The 18,574-nt window shown below is 53.2% G+C and overlaps 1 protein-coding gene across 2 annotated transcripts in view; it reads right to left on the bottom strand.

The window, feature by feature from the left end:
- The window catches only part of DSCAML1 (DS cell adhesion molecule like 1), a 339,830-nt gene that overhangs the window by 12,943 nt on the left and 308,313 nt on the right, over positions 1–18,574 (bottom strand). For both annotated transcript variants that reach the window (XM_036104458.2, XM_078058936.1), the window contains exons 18-21: positions 17,579–17,725; positions 15,258–15,413; positions 8,167–8,306; positions 2,286–2,439 (exon numbers count right to left, since the gene is read on the bottom strand). In XM_036104458.2, coding sequence (XP_035960351.2) covers positions 2,286–2,439; positions 8,167–8,306; positions 15,258–15,413; positions 17,579–17,725 — 597 coding nt within the window. The remainder of the gene's footprint in view (positions 1–2,285; positions 2,440–8,166; positions 8,307–15,257; positions 15,414–17,578; positions 17,726–18,574) is intronic.

The following is an 18,574-nucleotide window of genomic DNA, read 5'->3' as shown; positions in this document are numbered from 1 at the left end:
ATGGACTTCCCCTTGAGGTCACGAGGAGCCACCGGAGGCTTACAAGTAGTGACAGTTCACAGTAGAGTTGTGGAGAAAGCCCTGGCAGCCGGCAGAGGATGGTTTGCTGGAGGCCCCACAGATCAGCAGCAAGATGGCAGCCAGAGAACAGGCCGGAAGTGACGTATGGCAGTGCGGAGGCGGCTGGGGGCTCAGGGAGGAACCGCCAGGGCTTGGGGTCTGACTGGCTTTGAGGAAGAGATAGAGGGGGTGTGAGGATGACTGCATGATGCTGGCTGGGTGGTGGTGCCCTCACAGAGACAAGGCACACAGGAGGAGCGGGGGAGGGGGGAAGGAAGAAGGGGAGGAGGGGGAGGAGCGGGGTAGGCAGGAGACACCGGAATACTTAGCCTCACACTGACCCTGAGGTCACCCACATGGGGTAGCTAGAAAGCAGTCGGATGATATACATGTTCTGGAGCATGAGAGAAGTGGCTGGGCCGCAGATGCTGACGTGGGAGCCAGCCGCCCAGTGACTGAGGTCGCCAGGAGCAGGAATGTAGATGGACAGAGAGGTGGCAGCACAGACAGGCGCGGTGGAGACAGGATCGTCCCCAGGGGTGATGGGAGCACACTCAGAGCACCGGGATGCACAAGCCTCACCGTGAAAAGCAAGGCAGGCAAAGATGTCCAGGGTACTTTGGGAAGGTGACCCTCCCAGGTACCTCACAGATCTCTGGGCTGAGTTACAGGTGTTCAGTCAACCAAGCGACCAAGCACTCAAGAGTTCCAGACCTGGTCCCTCCATGTGGCTGGGGTTAGTTCCCTGAATCTCTTGGTGTCTCGGGGTGTGTGTGCGTGCGTGAGTGTGAGTGGGGTGGGGGGCAGGGAACAGCAGTGCTCCCCCCACCCCCGGGCTACGGTAAGGACAGAAGAAGCAGCTGTGGAGACGTGCTCCGGGAGGTACAAAGCCCTCTGGGGATGTGTCCTGTGGGCCGCCCACAGGGGAAGGGGCCGGCCTTCTGCCAGGACACCCAGGCCCTCCCACGCTGTCTCTGGGCCAGCGCCAGCTACCCTGGGCGCATGGTAGGTTCTAGGCCCCTTCTCTCCGGAAAGGAAGAGCCCAGGAGAAGGGGTTGGTGGCACCTGGGGGAGGAGGGATTGGGGATGTTAGAAATGCTGAAGGGGGCGGGAAGAGCCCGACTTGGGGCCAGAAGAGCTCGCACATCACTCTCCATGCTGTTTGCGGGCCGTGCCGACCCCGCCTGGGTGCATAACTGGAAAACGGAGTAACACGGGCAGGGCAGGGGAGCCCCGCTGCGGGCCCTCCATCGAGCGCTAGCGGACTCTGAGCCTGTGGCAGGGGAGGGCTGATGCCTCTTGTGTGCCCAGCAAAGGAAGCTTGACGCCCCCAGAAGGTGGCTGGGCTGAGGCAGCCTCAGCCTGGTCCTTGGGCCCCAGGGCTCAAGAGTCAGGTGTCTGTGGGAGGAGGCAGGCCTGGGAAGAAGGGGGCCTTCCCGTGGAGGCTGGGAGTCAAGGTAGAGGACACGGAGCTCCCGGCTGGTGGCGGCAAGCTGCCATGCCCTGTGGTTGGCCCCGTGGTTGGCGCAGAGGGCAGACGAGGAGCTGTGCACGGCTGCCTCTTAGGTGTGGGGTCGGGGCCGGAGCACTGTCATTCCCTGTAAAGTGGGGGTGCGTATGCCCCCGTGGCACCCCTCTGCTCAGGCCAGGGATTCGGTGGGGCATTCCCTAAGAACACACACACTCTTATTCACCCGGTGTGTAGCATCTAGCCCAGAGCCGCCTCCTAGCTGCGCCCTGTGTGAATGTCTGTTGATCGAATGAATCAGCAGTCGGGCACCCCCTCTGCCCGAGGTGTCCAGCCTTTGAAACGGGGCAGTGGGGGAGATCCCTTTGTGGCTCTCTGCTCCGTGGAAGCAGTGTCCCCTGCCGCCACCCCCTCTGGAGATGCTGAGCCTTGGGACAAAGGCTCTGCTGTGGGCTGGGAGTGGGGCTAATGCCCCTTTGTTCAACCTCGGAGTGGAGTTTGGCATGGGGGACCGGGGTGCTCCGTGCCATCCGCCCCTGGGTAACTGTGCTGCCTGGAGCCTGTTGTGAGGCTTTCTGGGAGTCAGGGGGCAGCAGAGGCCCAGTCTTGGCGGATACAGGAGGGAGGCGGGTGGCCCGCCAGCTCCTCACAGCCAGGTCACGGAGAGGGGGGAGGGAGACAGCCCCTCCTCGGGGAGAACCAGCATTCTGGAAGGGGGCTTCTGGCGGCTTCTCCCGCTAGGGCCCGGGCTGCTTACCCTTGCCTGCAGGCTCAATGGTGACCTTCTCGCTGCTGTTGCCCCGGCCCGCAGAGGTGACGGCAGCCACCCACAGCAAGTACTGCTGCCCGCGGTTCAGGTGGGCGATCCGGTAGAAGAGCTGCTCCGGACTCGTCTCGTACTCGCTGGGAGCCTGCCGGACAGAGGCAGAGGAGTGCTAAGAACCCAGCTTCTGGGCCTCCAGCCTCCAACCCCAGCCTTCCTCGGGGACCTGGGCTCAGAGGAGGGGGTAGCCCAGTCGGGGGGGGGGGGTCAGGGGGGATGGGAAGAGAAGGTCGGATCCTGCCTCATTTGCCCTTTCTGGTTTAGGAGCAACAGCGAGCAGACTTTGTACTGGGCTTGGCTCCGGGGGCTCATGGGCCTGCTCTGGGGTGTTGCTGGGCCAGCCTCAGTTTACCTCTTTGACCGATCCAGACGCTGGCAATTGCAGCTCCAGGCCAGGGAATGTGAGTGTGTCGGGTGAGTGATGGAGGGAGTCAGGAGAAGGGAGAGCGGAGGAAGGAGGGTCCCAGGAAGACCCCGAGGAAAGGGAGTCTCTGGGAAGAAGCTAAATTACCGCATTTGCCTTATTAGGGTTGTAGACAGTCTCCCCCAGTCTGTACCAGCTCTGCTGTCTAATTACCACTCCTTCCTTCTGCGGGAGCAAACCGTCCGGGGGAGGGAGGGGTGGGAGAGGGAGCTCTGAAAGCTTCCCTGGGCAACACTTTATTAACGATTATTAGTGGTATAGATCACCTTATATATCTGTAGGTTATATAAATCTATAAAATTTTTTTTAACCAAATGACAGTTTTGACAAGTTGCCAACAAAACAATATCGGATCCCAGTGGTTTTACCAGTTGCTTTGATGAAAAGATTATGTTGCCTTGGAAACCAGAGGCTCAGATATTGAAATGAATTTGAGAAGGAGCTTTTGATAAGCGCTAGTTTGCAGACCTCCTGTCAGCCCCTTCCCTGGTCCAGGCGGGATGGGGCGGACTTTCATTTTATTTTATTTTTTGGTCAGCCGCGGGGAAGGGAAAGGAGGACAGCACTAGGGCCTCTTTGAAATCAGGGCAGAAGTCTAGGGAGGGGAGCAGCCCCCTGGAACAGATGGGGGGCCCTGAGGCCAGAGGGAGCTAATAATTAGTTATCTCTGCAGTCATGGGATCTTGCACACACATGCTCACGTGCACACACTCACATGCACATGGACATGGAGACGCATTCATGCACATGCTGAGGGACAGACTTGCAGACAGATACAGGGTCACAGAGGGCCATTCTCTGTGCCCCGTGGGAGGGCTGAGGGGCCCAATGACTTCTCACAGGAGAAAACATCCTTTCTGGCCCCAGGCTGTCTGTAGGCAAATGTTAGGGAGGAGACACGGGCATCCCTTCAATACACACACAGCTCCCTGGCCAACTCCTCCTCCTGCCTCCCGCATGGAGACTTGGCCTTGACCCCAGAAGGTCCCTGCTGCGGACAGGTGCAGAACCACCCTGAGCCCTGTCGTTGGGAGGTCTTTTCAGGCCCCAGCACCCAGGAGACTGTGTGTATCTGTAGTTCCTACAGGTGCATGAGGTAGGCGGGTATAGGGGCTTCAACACCCACTTGCCCCTTCTTACTAAGGGCCTGTCCCATAGGTCACACACCTTTCTTTCTCAAGGATCCTGGGACCTCAGTTTTCTTTCCTGTGAACTAAGAAAGCAACACAGCTCTGCCTACCCTGTGTGGTTACAGAGAGGCACAAAGGAGGCAAGGGGTGGGTGAGTCCTTTGTAAACTGGGGCATGTTCGTCTCCTGGCTCTTTTGTCGGTGAGGATTGAGGTGTGTATGTGCATGCGAGGACAAGAGTTGAGGGGACCCGCTTGTGTGTCCGTGTGTATCGAGTGGACATTTGTGTCTGCCCAGGGTAGGAGAGGCTCGGCTTCCCACCGAAGGTGTTAGCATCACATCCAGATCCCAAGGTCTTCCCTTTAACCTGGACTCCCCAAGAAGCTCCTGAAATCATTTTTAAAAACACATAACCATACTCCCAAATAAAGTCCCTGTGGATCAAAGGTTAAAAAGAAAAAGGCAAAACTACGACAATAGAAATATGATTAGAAAGACATTTCTAATCATAAAAATGAAGGCAAAAATCATAAATAGAAATGATTCATAAATTTGAATTCTATAAAAACAAAACCTATGGCACACCAAAAATAGTACCAAAAGGCAAGCAGCGAACTGGCAAATAACTGCAACCAATATGATTTAAAAATGGTTATTCTCCTTATATGTAAAGAGCACTGACAGACCTGTAAGAAAAAACCACGAACAGCCCAAATGAAAAATGGACGAAGGATATGAATTGACAATTACCCAAAGATGAAAAAAAAAAAAAAAACAAACCCCAGCCAATATACATATAACAATAATCAACCTAATTAGTAATCAAAGGAATATACCTAAAATAGGACACCTTTATTCAAATCCAACTGGCAAAAATGAAACATGTATAATACCTTGGATTAGCATGGGCATGTGAAACAAGAATGTACTTATAATGCTGCTGGAAGCATGACTGGGTTCCAGCTTTCTGAGGGATAATTTACAAACATGTATGCATATCTTAAGAATACCCATACTCTTTGTGCCTCAGGAATTCCTATGGAAATTTACCCTAAGAAAATAATAAAACATGGGCATAAAGACTTTTATGAGGGATGTTCAATGAAGGATTATTTATAATGTTGAACACTTGAAAATAGATTAAATATAGAATGAGGGTACTGGTTAAATGGATTATATACATACAGGCATTCACCATCATGTTTGAAAAGAGTATTTGATGGGGTGGGGAAGTGCCTACATATATTACTTGAAAAACACAGATTATATGACATTATGTGAAATTTCATTTTCATTTTATTAACGCCCCCCCATAATATATGTACAGATCAAAGACTGGAAGGCTATATACCAAAACATTGCCAGTGTTTATCTCTAGGGAATGAGTACAAGTAATTTTTGCTTTCTTCTCTATTCCTTTATATTTTATGGAATTTCTGAGAATAAAGTGGCAATATTTTGATAATCTGAGAAAAACAACAAATGTATGGCAATGTTTGGTAAAATTTCTGAAGGGACTCAATGCAGCCCTGGCAGCCCCCGGGGCATCACTCCTGGGAGCCTACACCAGATGCAGTTTCCTTGAGGATTCTACACATGCATGTTCATACACTCGAGTACGTATGCACACATTAAGACTCATGTGCATTGCCTCTGACCTCATACTCAAATCCACGGTTTTGTACCGTCATATACGTGCATGTGTCCTCACCCCCAGCACTCACTCCTAGAGCTCTTCCATAAGTGAATTTGTAATGCAGTTGTTTGGAATTTGGAATATATTCGTGCAAAGCGATAGTATCACACAGTCGCATGTGGTGGTCAGCTCCCTGGGTCCCTCACTGAGGCAGTCCCTACCCCACAAGGTGGCTGGCCCCTGGTGGGACACTGTCCCATGGGGACTCTCCCCAGGAGAGAGGACATGGCCTGGGGTCTCCCGCAGGGGCTGGGCACCAGGAGCCCTGTTCTGGGGCCTGGGAGAGAGGTCCCCAGCCAGCTGACTGGGGGCTCCTAAGCCTGAGTTAATGAGGATGCAGCGCTCCTTTGAAAGGCTTCATTGGCAGGGGAGGAGATGACTGCACAAAGCCAAGCTCGGGAATGAGTACCCTCTCCCATCAATTTACCAAGGGAAACTTGCCCGATGTCTAAGGCTTTACAATTGCCAGGCTGCTGGTAATTCATTCATCAAACATGTATTTAGTGACAGTGATGTTTCAGGCACAGTGTTGGGCAGCTGGGGACCCAGAGATGAAAAGACGCTGCCCCTGTCCTCGAGGGGCCCCACGGCCCAGTGCAGGACAGAGAAGTGAATAGCTAGCTGCCATGGGATGCAGTCAGCGTATCGGACAGAGGATGAAGGGCATGCCACGGCAGGGGTCAGCCTAGGCGGAGGTGTGAGCTGTGAAAAGGCCCAGCAGGTGTCCAGAACGGTGGGGAACTTAGAATGCACGTGTGTGTGTGCACGCGCGCAGGATTGGGGGACGGGGAAAGGGGCAGACAGCATGGCTAAAACGCTGATTGGAAAACTGGCACAACCACCCAACGATGGCAGCGCATTCTCACGTGCAGACCCCATGGCTCGGTGGTTCCTCTCACGGGTACACACTCAGCAAGCACGCATGCACGCGAGCACCAGGAGACACGTGCGAAGACGCACACAGCAGCACCGTATGTAACAGCTCCAAGCTGAAATCCACCCAAATGCCTATCCACGGGCAGCAAACCGGATAAAACAATTCTATATACACACGCGGCTGAAACCCGTACAGAAGTGACAGTGAATGATCTATAACCACGCACAACAGTACGGATGAAATCCACAAATTCAGAACAATGTTGAGTAAAAGAAGCCAGATAAACGGTACGACTTCGCTTATATAACCTGTGAAAAGAGGCGACACTACTCTGAAGTCAGGATGGTTGTCATCCTGGCTGGGGAGGGGTAGGGCGGTGACCGGAAGAAGCACGAGGAGGTCCTCTGGGGGGTTGTAATGTTGTGTTCCCTGCTCTGGGTCTGCTTGCCCCGGGTGCTGTGAAAATTCACGGAGCTGTACGCTCACTTCTCTGCATAGTGTCTGTGAGGATGGAGGGGAGGACACAGAGTCCCTGCAAAGATATTTCTGGGCTTTCCCTCTGGTGATAGAACTCTGGCCTCCCTGGCGCGGTGCCGGGCCACCTACGGCTCAGAGGGTAATTCAGAAAGACCACAGGAAAGCCGAGTGGAGGAGGGCATGGCACAGTTACCGAGCAATTTCAGGGCAGCGTTCCCGGCCGCCAGGAGCTCGTCTGCAGATGCTCGGGCTGCCACCCATCACGAGCTACTTATGGAGGGGGAAGCTGGCCTCCTCCTGCTCCTTGCTCCCCGCCTGAGATGTCCTGAGCACATCTCTGGGATAGTACTCCCAGGCCCCCCTCCGGGTGTGCCCTTCCACCTCCCCACTAGACTGGACACCCCCCTGAGGACAGGTGCACATGCTCGCGTCGCTAGCACAGGTGTGCTCCAGGGTAGTCACCCAGCAGAACTCGGTGGTTGAGTGGCTGGAGATCAGGAAAGGCAGAGGGAAGGATGCAGACTGGGGGACATGGGTGCATAGAGTGCACCCACCGTCATCCTCTCTTCCCTCTCCGTGGGGCCCCTCTGAGCACCCAGTGGAGGGGCAGGGGCCAGCTGCCTGCACTGAACTCCCAGGTTTGGGCAGATATTGCAGTCTGAGTCTTCTCCCCAACAGTGAGGCCCAGCTCTGGCCCAGAGAGAGAGATGCTCTTGCCTCCCCTCAGCTGTCTGCCATCTTTTCTCCTCCCTTTAGCAGGCTCCATGCTGAGGAGGCCACTCAGGGCAGAGCTCCAGCAGCCGTCCAAGCCCAGACCAGTCATGCTGGAGAGTGGTTCATGTCCAGAGGCCATGGACCAGGCAGGCCCCAGTCAACAGCTCTGGGGCCCGCTAGGAGCTTCCTTGGTCAACCAGACCAGAAGAGTCGAGGCCTTGGTCTCCCTTTCACATCTGTTTAGTTGTGACCCCTGACTCAAAGAAGCCTCCAGGGCTTGTAACAACCTTGCAGCCCCTGGAACAGAGGACCGACCCGAGATGGACACTGGGTAAGGCTTCAGCTACTCTTGGGTGACCAGTGTCCATTCTTATCCATCAATTCAGGTAGAAACACAGATGTAAGTAGCCCGCGGGTTTGGCCCGGATGCCCACCGATCTTCAGAGAACTTTTCCCTTTCTCCTGTCCCCCTCCTCATTCAACCCTGGGCCTACTTACCGGCTGGCCAGACCCAGGGCTGGAGCAGAAGATGGTGTACTTGCGGATCACCCCATTGGGCTTGGCTGGGGGAAGCCAAGACACGACCACACTGCTGGCGGAGGAAGGGACAGCTTTGATGCCAGCAGGGGGACCTGGAACTGAATAGGGAGAAGGCCAGGTCAGTTTAGAGAAAGGAGCTCCACCTTTGGGAAAGAATGCAAGGCGGGGAGAGAGGCGGATCAATCTTGGAGAGCTTCCTGGAGGAGGTATCCTTGAGCTATGGCTTAAAGGGGGAGGTTCCAGCAGGTGAGGAGAAAGGTGATCATTTGGGGCTTGTAACAAAGTCTCTGAGATGGAAGCACTGGGAATGGTCAGCTTCAGAACTGTTTGGTCAGAACCAAGGACTTAGGATACTCCAGAGAGAAACAGAACCCATGGGGAATTCACCTTGATTTCTACAACCTTAATGTGCTTCCTGCCTCAGTGCTCGACTGGTTGCTTGTATATGGGCCAGGCAAATATACTGGTCACTTTGCTCTTTGGCCTGTGAGCTCTTTAAGGCTGGGGGCTCCAGAGACTCACAGAGCGGGCCTCCTCCTAAGGGTCAGGACCTGGTGGTCAGCCAACAGCCTGCTGGCTAGGCCCTTTCTGTTTGCAGGAGGAAAAGTCTATCTGAGAATTGGCTGGGAAATTCATCCTAAGGGGATCCCAATTCATATGGATTCTGCCCTCCCACTGCCCCCATCTCTCTGGGCCTGCCTGGCCCAGCTGGGACGCCGGGGCTCTGCTTGGGAGACTGGAAGCTTCCTGTTTTCAGGTCCCCTCATCTCTCCCTTGTATTGTCGTGTACTTGGCTTCCCTCCTGGGAGCTTTATGTTCCTTTGAGGACAGTCATGGCATCCTGCTCAACTTCCTTTGCCTCCCGAGCCTCCGTTTCCACATCTATATGATGGACGTAATCACAACCACATTAATGGTTTGTAGTGACGGTTAGCACTAATTAACATAAAAGCACCTGGCACCTCCTGACCTATAGAAGACACTCAATAAATGGGGACGATGATCATTTTTTTGCATTCCCTCTCTCAACTCTTAGCTTCTACCTATCACAATTTTTTTTTTAAATCTAGTAAGTGGTCAACAATTCTAGGCTACATAAAATAATGATCCATCATCACCATCCATCCAGGGGCCCGAGCCCTCCCTCATGGATACAGCCCCGCCATCCCACCCCTGCTAGTACTCTGCAGCTGTGGAGTGCAGGGGACCATGGGGGGACCACTGGGGCAGGTGTGCTAACTGTGGTGTTCAGATTTTTTCTGTCCTTGCATACTTTTTTTTCTCAGTTGCAACTGAGAGGGGTATGTTGAAATCTCTCCCAGGATTGTGGGTTTGTCTATTTTTGCAGCCTTGAGGTGATGTTATTAGGTTCAACAAATTCGGAACTGTTTTATTTGGCTAGTAAATTGGGTCTTCTATCGTAAGAGTGTCCTTCTGTATGTCTAATGATGCTTTCTGCCTTAGAGCATACTGCATCTGATGCTGATATTCCAGTTTTCTCTCGGTTTTGCGTGGTATGTCTTTTACGTATTCCTTTCACATTGCACCTATCCATACCTTTATGTTTTAGGTGTTTAGTATAAACAGCACATATTTGGGTTTTGTTTCATTGCTAGCTAGTCTGACAGTCTTTGTCTTTTCATTGAATAATTTAGTCAATTTATCCTTAATGCAATTACTTATGTATTTGGGCTTAAATACCTCACCTTACTAAATACTTTGTTTGTCCCACCTATCCTGTTTTTCTTTTTATTTCCTTTTGTGCCTTTTTTTGGATTGAGTATTTAAAAAAAAATACTTTATTTCCCCTCTCTATTAGCTGGTTATTAGACAGCCTTTCACCACTTTTGGGGGTTATTCAATGTGAATCTTTAACTTACCAAAGTCTAACATCATTAATTGGTACTTTTTTTTCTCTGACAATGCAAGGGACTTAGAACTTCCATTTACCCTCTCCCAATTTATATGCCATTGTTGTATATTTTAATTATGTATATATTTTAGGCTCTCCCTGAGACAATATCACTATAATATCACATCATTTTATGCAGTCAATATTAATGGAGATTTACCCATATATTCCCCATTTAATTGCTCTTTCCTCCTTGCATCACTGAGCTCCTACCTGTGATCATTTTCCTTCTAGCTAAAGAATACCCTTTAATATTTCTCTAAAGCAGGCACGTTGGTGGTAAAGTCTCTCAGTTCTTGTTTGTCTGAAAATATCTTTATTTCATTTTAATCTTGGAGAATATTTTGGCTTGGTATAAAATCATAGGTTGATAACTATTTCTCTTACATACTTTATACCACTGCATTGTTTTCTGGCTTCCATTGTTTGTTTGTTTTCATTGTTTCTGACAAATTAGCCACTGATCTAATTGTTGGTCCCATGAAAGTAACTGGTCTTTTTCCTTCTGGTTGCTTTTAAGAATTTTCTTCTGTGTTTCCTGTTTAGTGGCTTTACTTGGATGAGCCTAGGTGTGGACTTCCTTAAGTCATCACCTGCGGAGTTCGTAGAGCTTCTTGCTTTGGGGATTGAGGTCTTTCCTCAGTTTTGAAAAGTTTTCAGGCATTTTATCTTCTGCCCCATTCTCTTTCTCCTCTTCTTTGAGACTTCTTCTCACATCCTCTATGTCCTTGATATTCAGAATGTGGTCCATTGGTCAGCAGCAGCGTCACCTGGGAGCATGTCAGAAATGCAAAATCTCAGGTTCCACCCTAGACCTACCAAATCAGAATCTGAATTGTAACATGACCCCCAAGTGATTTGTATGCACAGTCAAGTTTGAAAATCACTCTTCTATATCTGCTACTTGCTCTTTCATTTTCCATTCATTTTTCTTTCTGAGCTTCTTTTGGGTCTTCTCACCTAACTTCCAGTTCACTAGTTATCTCGTCAGCTGTATCTAATTGGTTATTAAGTCTATCTCCTGAGTTCTTAACTTCAGGTATTAATAGTTTTTGTTTCTAGATTTTCCATTTGATAGTCTCCAATTCTCTTAAAATTTCAATCTTTTTCAGAATAACTATTTGAAAGTTCATATTTGATAAAACCTGTGTTTGGAATTCTTGTGGGTCTGTTTCTGTTTCTTTCTTTTTTTTTTTTTTCCCTATTGGCTTTTGTTCACGGTGTTCCTCATTATTTTTTATTGTATGCCAGACACATCATTTGCAAACTTGTTTGTAGAAATAATTTGAGGCCTCAGATGATGTAATCTTCCTAAAGGGAGAATTCACGTTTGCTTCTGGCAGGTATCTGCAATCTGGGGTGCTAGCAATCCGGGACTACCTCAATCTAACTTCTAGGACTGAGATGATTTGAAGCTGAGGTGTCTACTTTGGGTGCACTTTTAATCCAACATGCTGCCCTCATGGTCTCAACTCAAAGTGAGGGGGATTCACCAGATAGACCCGCCCACCCCAGCAGGCCCTGGACTCCAATTCACGTCTTTCTAGTGCTTCTCAGATTCTCAGCCACTGCCTCCAGATTCGGCAAATGTCCCCCCGCCATGGGGAGAGCTGTTCCAAATGCCAGGCTCACCTCCAGGGCCTCCACTCTCTCCTGGATCCTGGCCCAGTAATTCTGCACTCTCCTGCCAGCTCACCGATGCCTTCAAGCAAGTGTTTTAAAAAATATTTTAGCCAGATTTCCTAGTGTCCTCAGCAAGAAGGAGAGTGGGCTTGAGTTATGTAGTCCACCATTACTGGAAGGGCAAATCTTCTGATATGTTTCTCTAAGCTTGTGCCCACTCCTCCCTTCATCCTCACAGCTGCCACCCTAGCACACACCTTCCACTTCTCTGCCTGGATGCCCCACAGGTTCTAAGGGGCCTCTCTGACACTGGTCCTTAACCCCCCACAGCCCCTTCCTGCCATTTGTCCCCTCGCTTCTGTGAGAGTTGCCTTCCTAAAACCCAGGTCCAGTGCAGCCTCGCCCCTCAGTTAAATATCTTTAAGATGGCTTAAAATCCAACTCAACTTTCCCTGGGGAGGTGAGACGTCAGCAAGAGGCTTTGTTACTCAGGAACCAAGTCCAGCCAAGCCAGCCTGAGACCAAGTTAAGACTGGGGGATTTGGACTTCAGAAATGAGCTTGAATTTATTGAGTTTGTTTTCATTTTATCTTTTAATTTATTTTGGTTTTCTCTACATTTCCTGATCTTTTTTTTCCTTTGGAAGAATGCAAAATCCTGAGCTGGGGCAGGGGGTGAGGGGGCGGGTAGGGAGTCACAGTGTCTTCAGCTCTTCGTTCCAAGCTCCCACAGCCAAGCTGGGCTTGCAGTGTGGACCTGTCTGCTTCCCGAGTGAGCTGAGAAAGAACGGTAATGGGAGAACCTGGTGGAGGTAGGGCCAGTGCTGGTGTGGCATCTGCTTGTCTGTCTGCCCATTTGCCACTGTTCTTTCCTGTTCCTTGCAAACTGAGCCTCCCTCTTGCTCAGGTACCCATGCCCCTCTGTCCCTCAGAGAAAGCTGTCCCCATCACTGCCAACCAGGGTATTTACCACCCTTCAGGGAAGTCAGCCGCGATCATCCCATTCCCCTTTCAGTGACTGGCTTAGCAAAAGGCACGTTGCCCCAGGGTGGCCAATGGGAAATAAGGGTAAATCTGTTGAAGGGCTTCTGGGAAAGATGTTTTCCACTCCCAAGAGAGGCATGCCCACAGGAAGAGACCCCTTCTCTCACTCTGAACTCTGCCTTGTCTGGTGTGATGTCTAAAGCTGCGGTCATTTGGAGATCACGGGAGGGACACCTGACACGCTGAGGAGGGCAGAGCAGAAGGATGGGGCCCACTGGGTTAAGCAACCTTGGAGCTGCCCTCCTCAAGACTCCTTGGTATGTGTGATAATAAATACACTTACTAGTTAAATCTTTTTTTAGTTGTATTACTCACAACCAAAAGCTTCCTGTCTGCTATAGGGATGCAATGGAAAGTAGAGAAGATTTGGAGGCAAGAAGGCCTTGATTTGCCTCCTACAATGAGCTGCGTGACCTTTAGCAAGTTGCTTTAGCTCACTAGGCCTCACTTCTCTCACCTCTAAAATAGACATGATAGGTACCTCACTGGGCTCTTGGAAAGGCTCGGTCATGCTTATGACTACACATACTATGTCTAGTGTGGCTGCAGTTCTGGAAGCGACCTCGTCTGACAGTGGCTTCCTTCTGGCCCGGGCCTCCCTTTTGGGGGGCACTGAGTCCCTCAGGGGTGCCTGGGTCCACCCAAAGTGGTCATTTCGTGGCCAGCACCTTGGTAGCTAGTAGGACCCTGCCATTTGCTAGCACTGCACATTTTAGGAAGGATTTTACAGTTAACTTGCTTCTTACAACAACTTGATGAGCCTCTCTGTCCCCATTTTATCACGAGGAAACAGGCTCAGGAGGTTAAGCGACTGGCCAATAATGGGCAGGGCTGGGCCACGCTCTTCTACTGTGCCTACCAGCACCCCTTCCCTCCGCAGAGCCACCTGTGGGGCCCCATTCTCTGGCTGCGCGCGTCCCTGTGCGTAGCTCTGGAGGCATCTCTAAAGCGAGAGGTGGAAAGCTCCTTGCGGGGAGGGATGATGCTCTTGGACCTTCGGATTCCCTCGGATTCCCTCGTGGGGCCCCACTTTTGTCAAACACGTCAGGGAGCTTATCGCTCAGATCCTGCATCAGCACAGGATGCTAGGCGTCGGGGCGGGGTGGGGGAGCAGTGGTTCCCATCTAGAGGCTGGGAAGGTGCCTTGTGTGTGGTTCGGAAGCTCTGGAAGGGGCCAGGCTCTGAGCATGGTCGCCGCTTGGTCTGCACACACATGAGCAGGTGGCTCTGCCCGGAGCTGTCCTAGGAAACCTTGATGGGGGGATTAATGGCAGGAAAAGTAGGGCAGGCAGGTTGGTAAATATTTAATTGCTCGGAGCTTAAGGCGGGGAAGGGGGCCGATCAGTGGAAGGGCAGGGCTTAGGGAGAGTGGGGAGCTGGATTAAACCGGTCTGTTCCCTGGGCACTGGGCTGCTCTGGGAAACTCCCAGCCTGAGACCCTCCTCTCAGCAACTCTAACCCTCCAGCAGCTTCTGCCCAGTCGCACAGGAGGGACCCAGACCCTGGGAACTTGGAGAAAACCGAGGCAGCGAGGAGAGGAAGGCATGATGTTAGCTGCTGTTTTGGTGCCTAGGCTGCCAGCCACTCTTCTTCACATGAACCGACTCTTAAAAATAGAGCACCTGCCTCAGAAGGTGTAAGCATCAGCTAAGTGATGGTGTTGTGATGGGGTGAGGAAGAAAGTGGAGGCTGGAAGCAGGAGCCCAGAACTGCGCATGGTCACACACACCACCTCCTGGACGCAGGGTGCTTCATATGAACGAGGCCCCCTGGCGGCGTGCAGCGCTGTGTCTCCCAACCTCTTCTCTGCTGGGTTGACTCAGCTCCCAACCTCCCCCACCTCCTTCCTCTGTCACCCCACCCTGGAGGTTTGGCTCCTTATCTCTGCTTTTCCTCCAGTTCTGCCCCAGGGGGAAGGGCTTTAAGATCAGAGCTCCGAATGGAGGCACAGCCCATTCTCTCCCCGAGAGCCTCCCCAGGACACCAGAGTCCAGGGCCTGGCCCATTCTGGGGCCTCTGCAGGATGGCTGCCAAGTCCCTAACCCGAGCTGTGAGGCGTGATGCTCCTCTCCCCGTCCCTGCCAATCCCAACCATCTGTATCCAGAGGAAACCAGGCAGAAACTTGCAGGGGAACGGATGCCACAGAAAGGATGCTCTTGGGGTGGAGGTGGGAAGGGAGGCTTTATCTGGCCTCTGACCTAGTGCCGCAGGGGGAGCCGAGGGAGTGGGCTCCGTATGCTTATGTGTTTATTCAGGAGTCCCAGAGCATCTCGCCCCCGCCTATGGTCAGCTGTGGTCTCCCCAAGCGGGGTCCCAGAGCGCCCAAAACCGCCCTACAATGACTCAGAGGGACAGGAGACAGGACAGTGCACTGCTGTCACCCTTCTCCTTGGGCAATGCTCAGCAACAGGCCCTGGGGGAGCCTGGCAGGGGTGCCGAGGCCGGGCTGCGCGTGGCAGAGAGGACTCACCATCCTCCTTGGTCTGGATGTAGAGCACGCTGCTGCGCACGCCGTCCCCGGCTTGGGTGTAGGCCAGCACTTGCACGCTGTAGTTGGTGAACTTCTCCATACCTCGCAGCTCCACCCGCTCCCGCGTGGTGGTGATGTTCTGCATCTCGCCCCACTCTGCCAGAGACAAGCAGCCTCTGAGTGTCACCAGGTGGGCTGTGCCCGGTCCCCCTGCCGCTGTCCCCTCTGCCAGCCTGGGCGCCACTGGGCTCAGACCTCCACTCCTTGGTAGTGGCGACTAGGGGTGCCTGACCTCCGGGTACATAGGGGCAGATCTGGGGCCCTGCTCCCGGGCCACATCTCCCCCCAAGTGGCCCAACCAGGGTGAGCGGCCTATGCCCGGCCTTGGCCCCAGTGACCTTGCACCAAATTCAACTTAATACCCTCTCACTGGAATACTTCCATCTCTCCGAGCACCTTTCCCCTCCTCCACCGAACCCCCTCTCCATGCGAGGGACCCCAAGAGTGCCTTACTCTCAGTACTATAAGGGGCTAAGTCTCCTTCCCTTCTCCCCACCACTGAGGACACCCTCCCCAGGAAGAACCCATGCAGAGAATCTGGGACATGCTGGTAGAGGGGACAGCCTCCGCCAGAAAGGGCCAGGCCTTCCTCCGGCTCAGTGAGGACCCGTCATCTGGCTCCACCAAGGGACTTACTGTAGGCTGAAAAAGAGCTTAGGGAGGGGGTCCCCCGGGAAGACCAGGGTCTTAGAAGGAGGAAAAGAGACAGGGTCCTGAGCTGACAGCCATCCAGTGGGACCACTGGGCTTTCAGAAAGACAGGCCTGGACACTGGCTGAGGACAGGCTTTGTGGAAGCCTACAGACCCACCCCAGCACCTCCCTGGGGCCCTGCTGCGGGCAGAGGGCCCGGCCAAGGGAGGGCAGCAGTATGCCGGGGTCAGGGAGTGAGAACACCATGCCCAGCCAGAGGCAACCCCAGGTCAGTACAGGGAAGCCTCAGAAACCTGAGCAGCGGGACCTGCTTTTTTAGGAAATCAGACACCAGGGCAGTCTTGTCCAGGACTGGAGCCAGAGAAAGACCCAAAAGCAGGTCAGTATGGCCAATAGGCCAGGTGCCTTTGGAGATGAGAGAGGCCAATACCTTCCTTACCTGAAGGGGCTGAGCTAGGAACACCATGGGCTTAGAAAAGAGGAAGCAAGTTCTGGAAAACGAGGGACCACCCCTTATCTGACGCAGCACAAATAGGTGATGCTATCTCACAGCGTATGAGCTGGGGACACCTCCCGGGATCCCACCCCTGAGCCCCAGGCCACCGTGCTTTTGGAGGAGACAGTGGCGGTGGTGGCAGGGAAAGGCACGTCCTGTTGGCAGTGCATCTGGGCACAGCACAATGCGGGGGGGAGAAGGGGAGGGCAACTGCCTTGCAGAAATGACCATGAGCTGGAGCTCCGGGTCCTCCAGGGGAGAAGGGAGGACGAGGGGGCTGGTGGCAGAAAGCTCAGGAGACCGGTAGCTAAGCTCACTGTGGCCTGTTGTGGCCCCCCAGTAGGACATCTCCATGCTTTGGGATGCTGGGCCTCTGGCTTGTACAAGCGCAGGCTTCCCCGGTCACCACAAGGCTCCCGTGTGCCCCAGCAGGCAGGGGCTTGGTGTGTTTGTGGGGCTGCACACGGCGGTTTGGACCAGTGCATCCCAGGGCAAGGAAGGCACCCCCGGGGCTGGACCACTGTCTTGGGTTTTGTCCCTCTGCCATTCCTACCCCAGCTCCACTTCCTGCTCTTCTCCGGGTCCTGGGCAGCTCATCTGCACAGACTACTTGTCTCGCTGCCCAGCCAAGGGGCGCTGCACCCCCCTCCCCCCCAGCTTCTGGTAACCCTGCTTCCTCCTCTTGCCCCTTCTGGCCTCGGTGATGATGACTAGTCCCAGGTGCCCCACGCTCGCTCCAGACCCCTCTGAAAGAAGTGCCTTCGTGAAACTCTTCAATCGCCCCGTCTGAGTGTGCCAACTGGTCCCTGCTGGGACCCTGCCTAAGATCCACAGGTTACATCAGAAAAGCACAGCCGCCCCATCACACCTCCAGTCATTCCCAAACACACTGCTGTCTAGGAGCAGCTGGTGTCCCTCCCCCAGCACAGAGGTGACCATGTATTCTGCCACCCACACTGGCCCCGGCTCTGGCCGGGATAGCATGTGCAGAAGAGGGGGTTGGACCTCCACTTGACGTCCCAGGGGAAGATGCTCAGCTCAGCGTGGACACAGACCCCCATGTAGCCCGCGCCTCTCACCCCGAGACTCGGCCGTCACTCCCGGCAGACTCACCCCCATCCACATAGAGTGACCAGAAGATGACCCGATAGCCTTTGAGGACTCCATTGAGCGTGCTGCGTGGGGGCTCCGACCAGGAGATGACAGCCACATCGGAGGTGATGGACAGGGCCCGGACATTCTCGGGGGGCTGGCTGGGCACTGCAGGGGGCGGGGCGAGAAGGGAAGGGCCCGGTCAGGGGGTACAGGCCGACATCCGTGGATGCTGAGGGCACAAGATGATGAACTCCAGGCATGACCCCATGGGGATCCACCAGTGGGCACCACAGCCCAGGGAGTCCACCTACGCTGAAGGTTACAGAGCCTGGAAGATCGCCAGGCCAGCCCTGGGTCTTATCTGATGGCTGCTGGCCCCTATGTGGCATCCGACCAGGTGGTCTGAGCCCAGCCTGGCTCTCGGGCCCCTTGTGTCCTTATGCCAAGCTGAAGGGAAGGAAAAGAAGGAAGTGGTCCCTTCACCTGGGTAAAGGGGAGAAGGGGTTTCATATACACCTTTAGGGTTTCTGGGACCATTACACCTTTGTCCCAGCACGTGAACACATCAAAATGCCTCAGATGGTGAGAAAACACTTCTGAGACCAACTTAGATGGCCCATCCTGCCTCCAACCCTCCCCACTGGAGAGGTACCGTGGAGCTAGCCTAAGTCCTACACCCCAGGGTTGGCCCTGGGGCAGGTCACTCTTTCTGAGATGGCAGCCGGCAGGGACGCCAGGCTCCAGGAGCCACCTTGGTTGGGGAGAGCTTTGGTGGCACTTCCTGCTGGCTTCCTAGGAGCTGGGGCCAGAGGGAAAGGCCATGTCTGCTTTGCTCTGAGAGGGAGAAGGGAGGCACAGGCTGGATGGAAGGTAATTAGATCCCATTGCCCCACAAGAGGCAACTCTAATTTTTATGAGCATTTAAACGATAATACATCATCCTAACAATCCTCTTTGAGAATGATTATTGTTTCATATTACTTAGGTGTAAAAATATAAGCACCATGTAATTAG

The sequence above is a fragment of the Halichoerus grypus genome, chromosome 11 (genome assembly GCF_964656455.1).
Source record: "Halichoerus grypus chromosome 11, mHalGry1.hap1.1, whole genome shotgun sequence".
Classification (NCBI taxonomy): domain Eukaryota; kingdom Metazoa; phylum Chordata; class Mammalia; order Carnivora; family Phocidae; genus Halichoerus; species Halichoerus grypus.
This window is presented reverse-complemented; position numbering and strand designations above follow the sequence as displayed.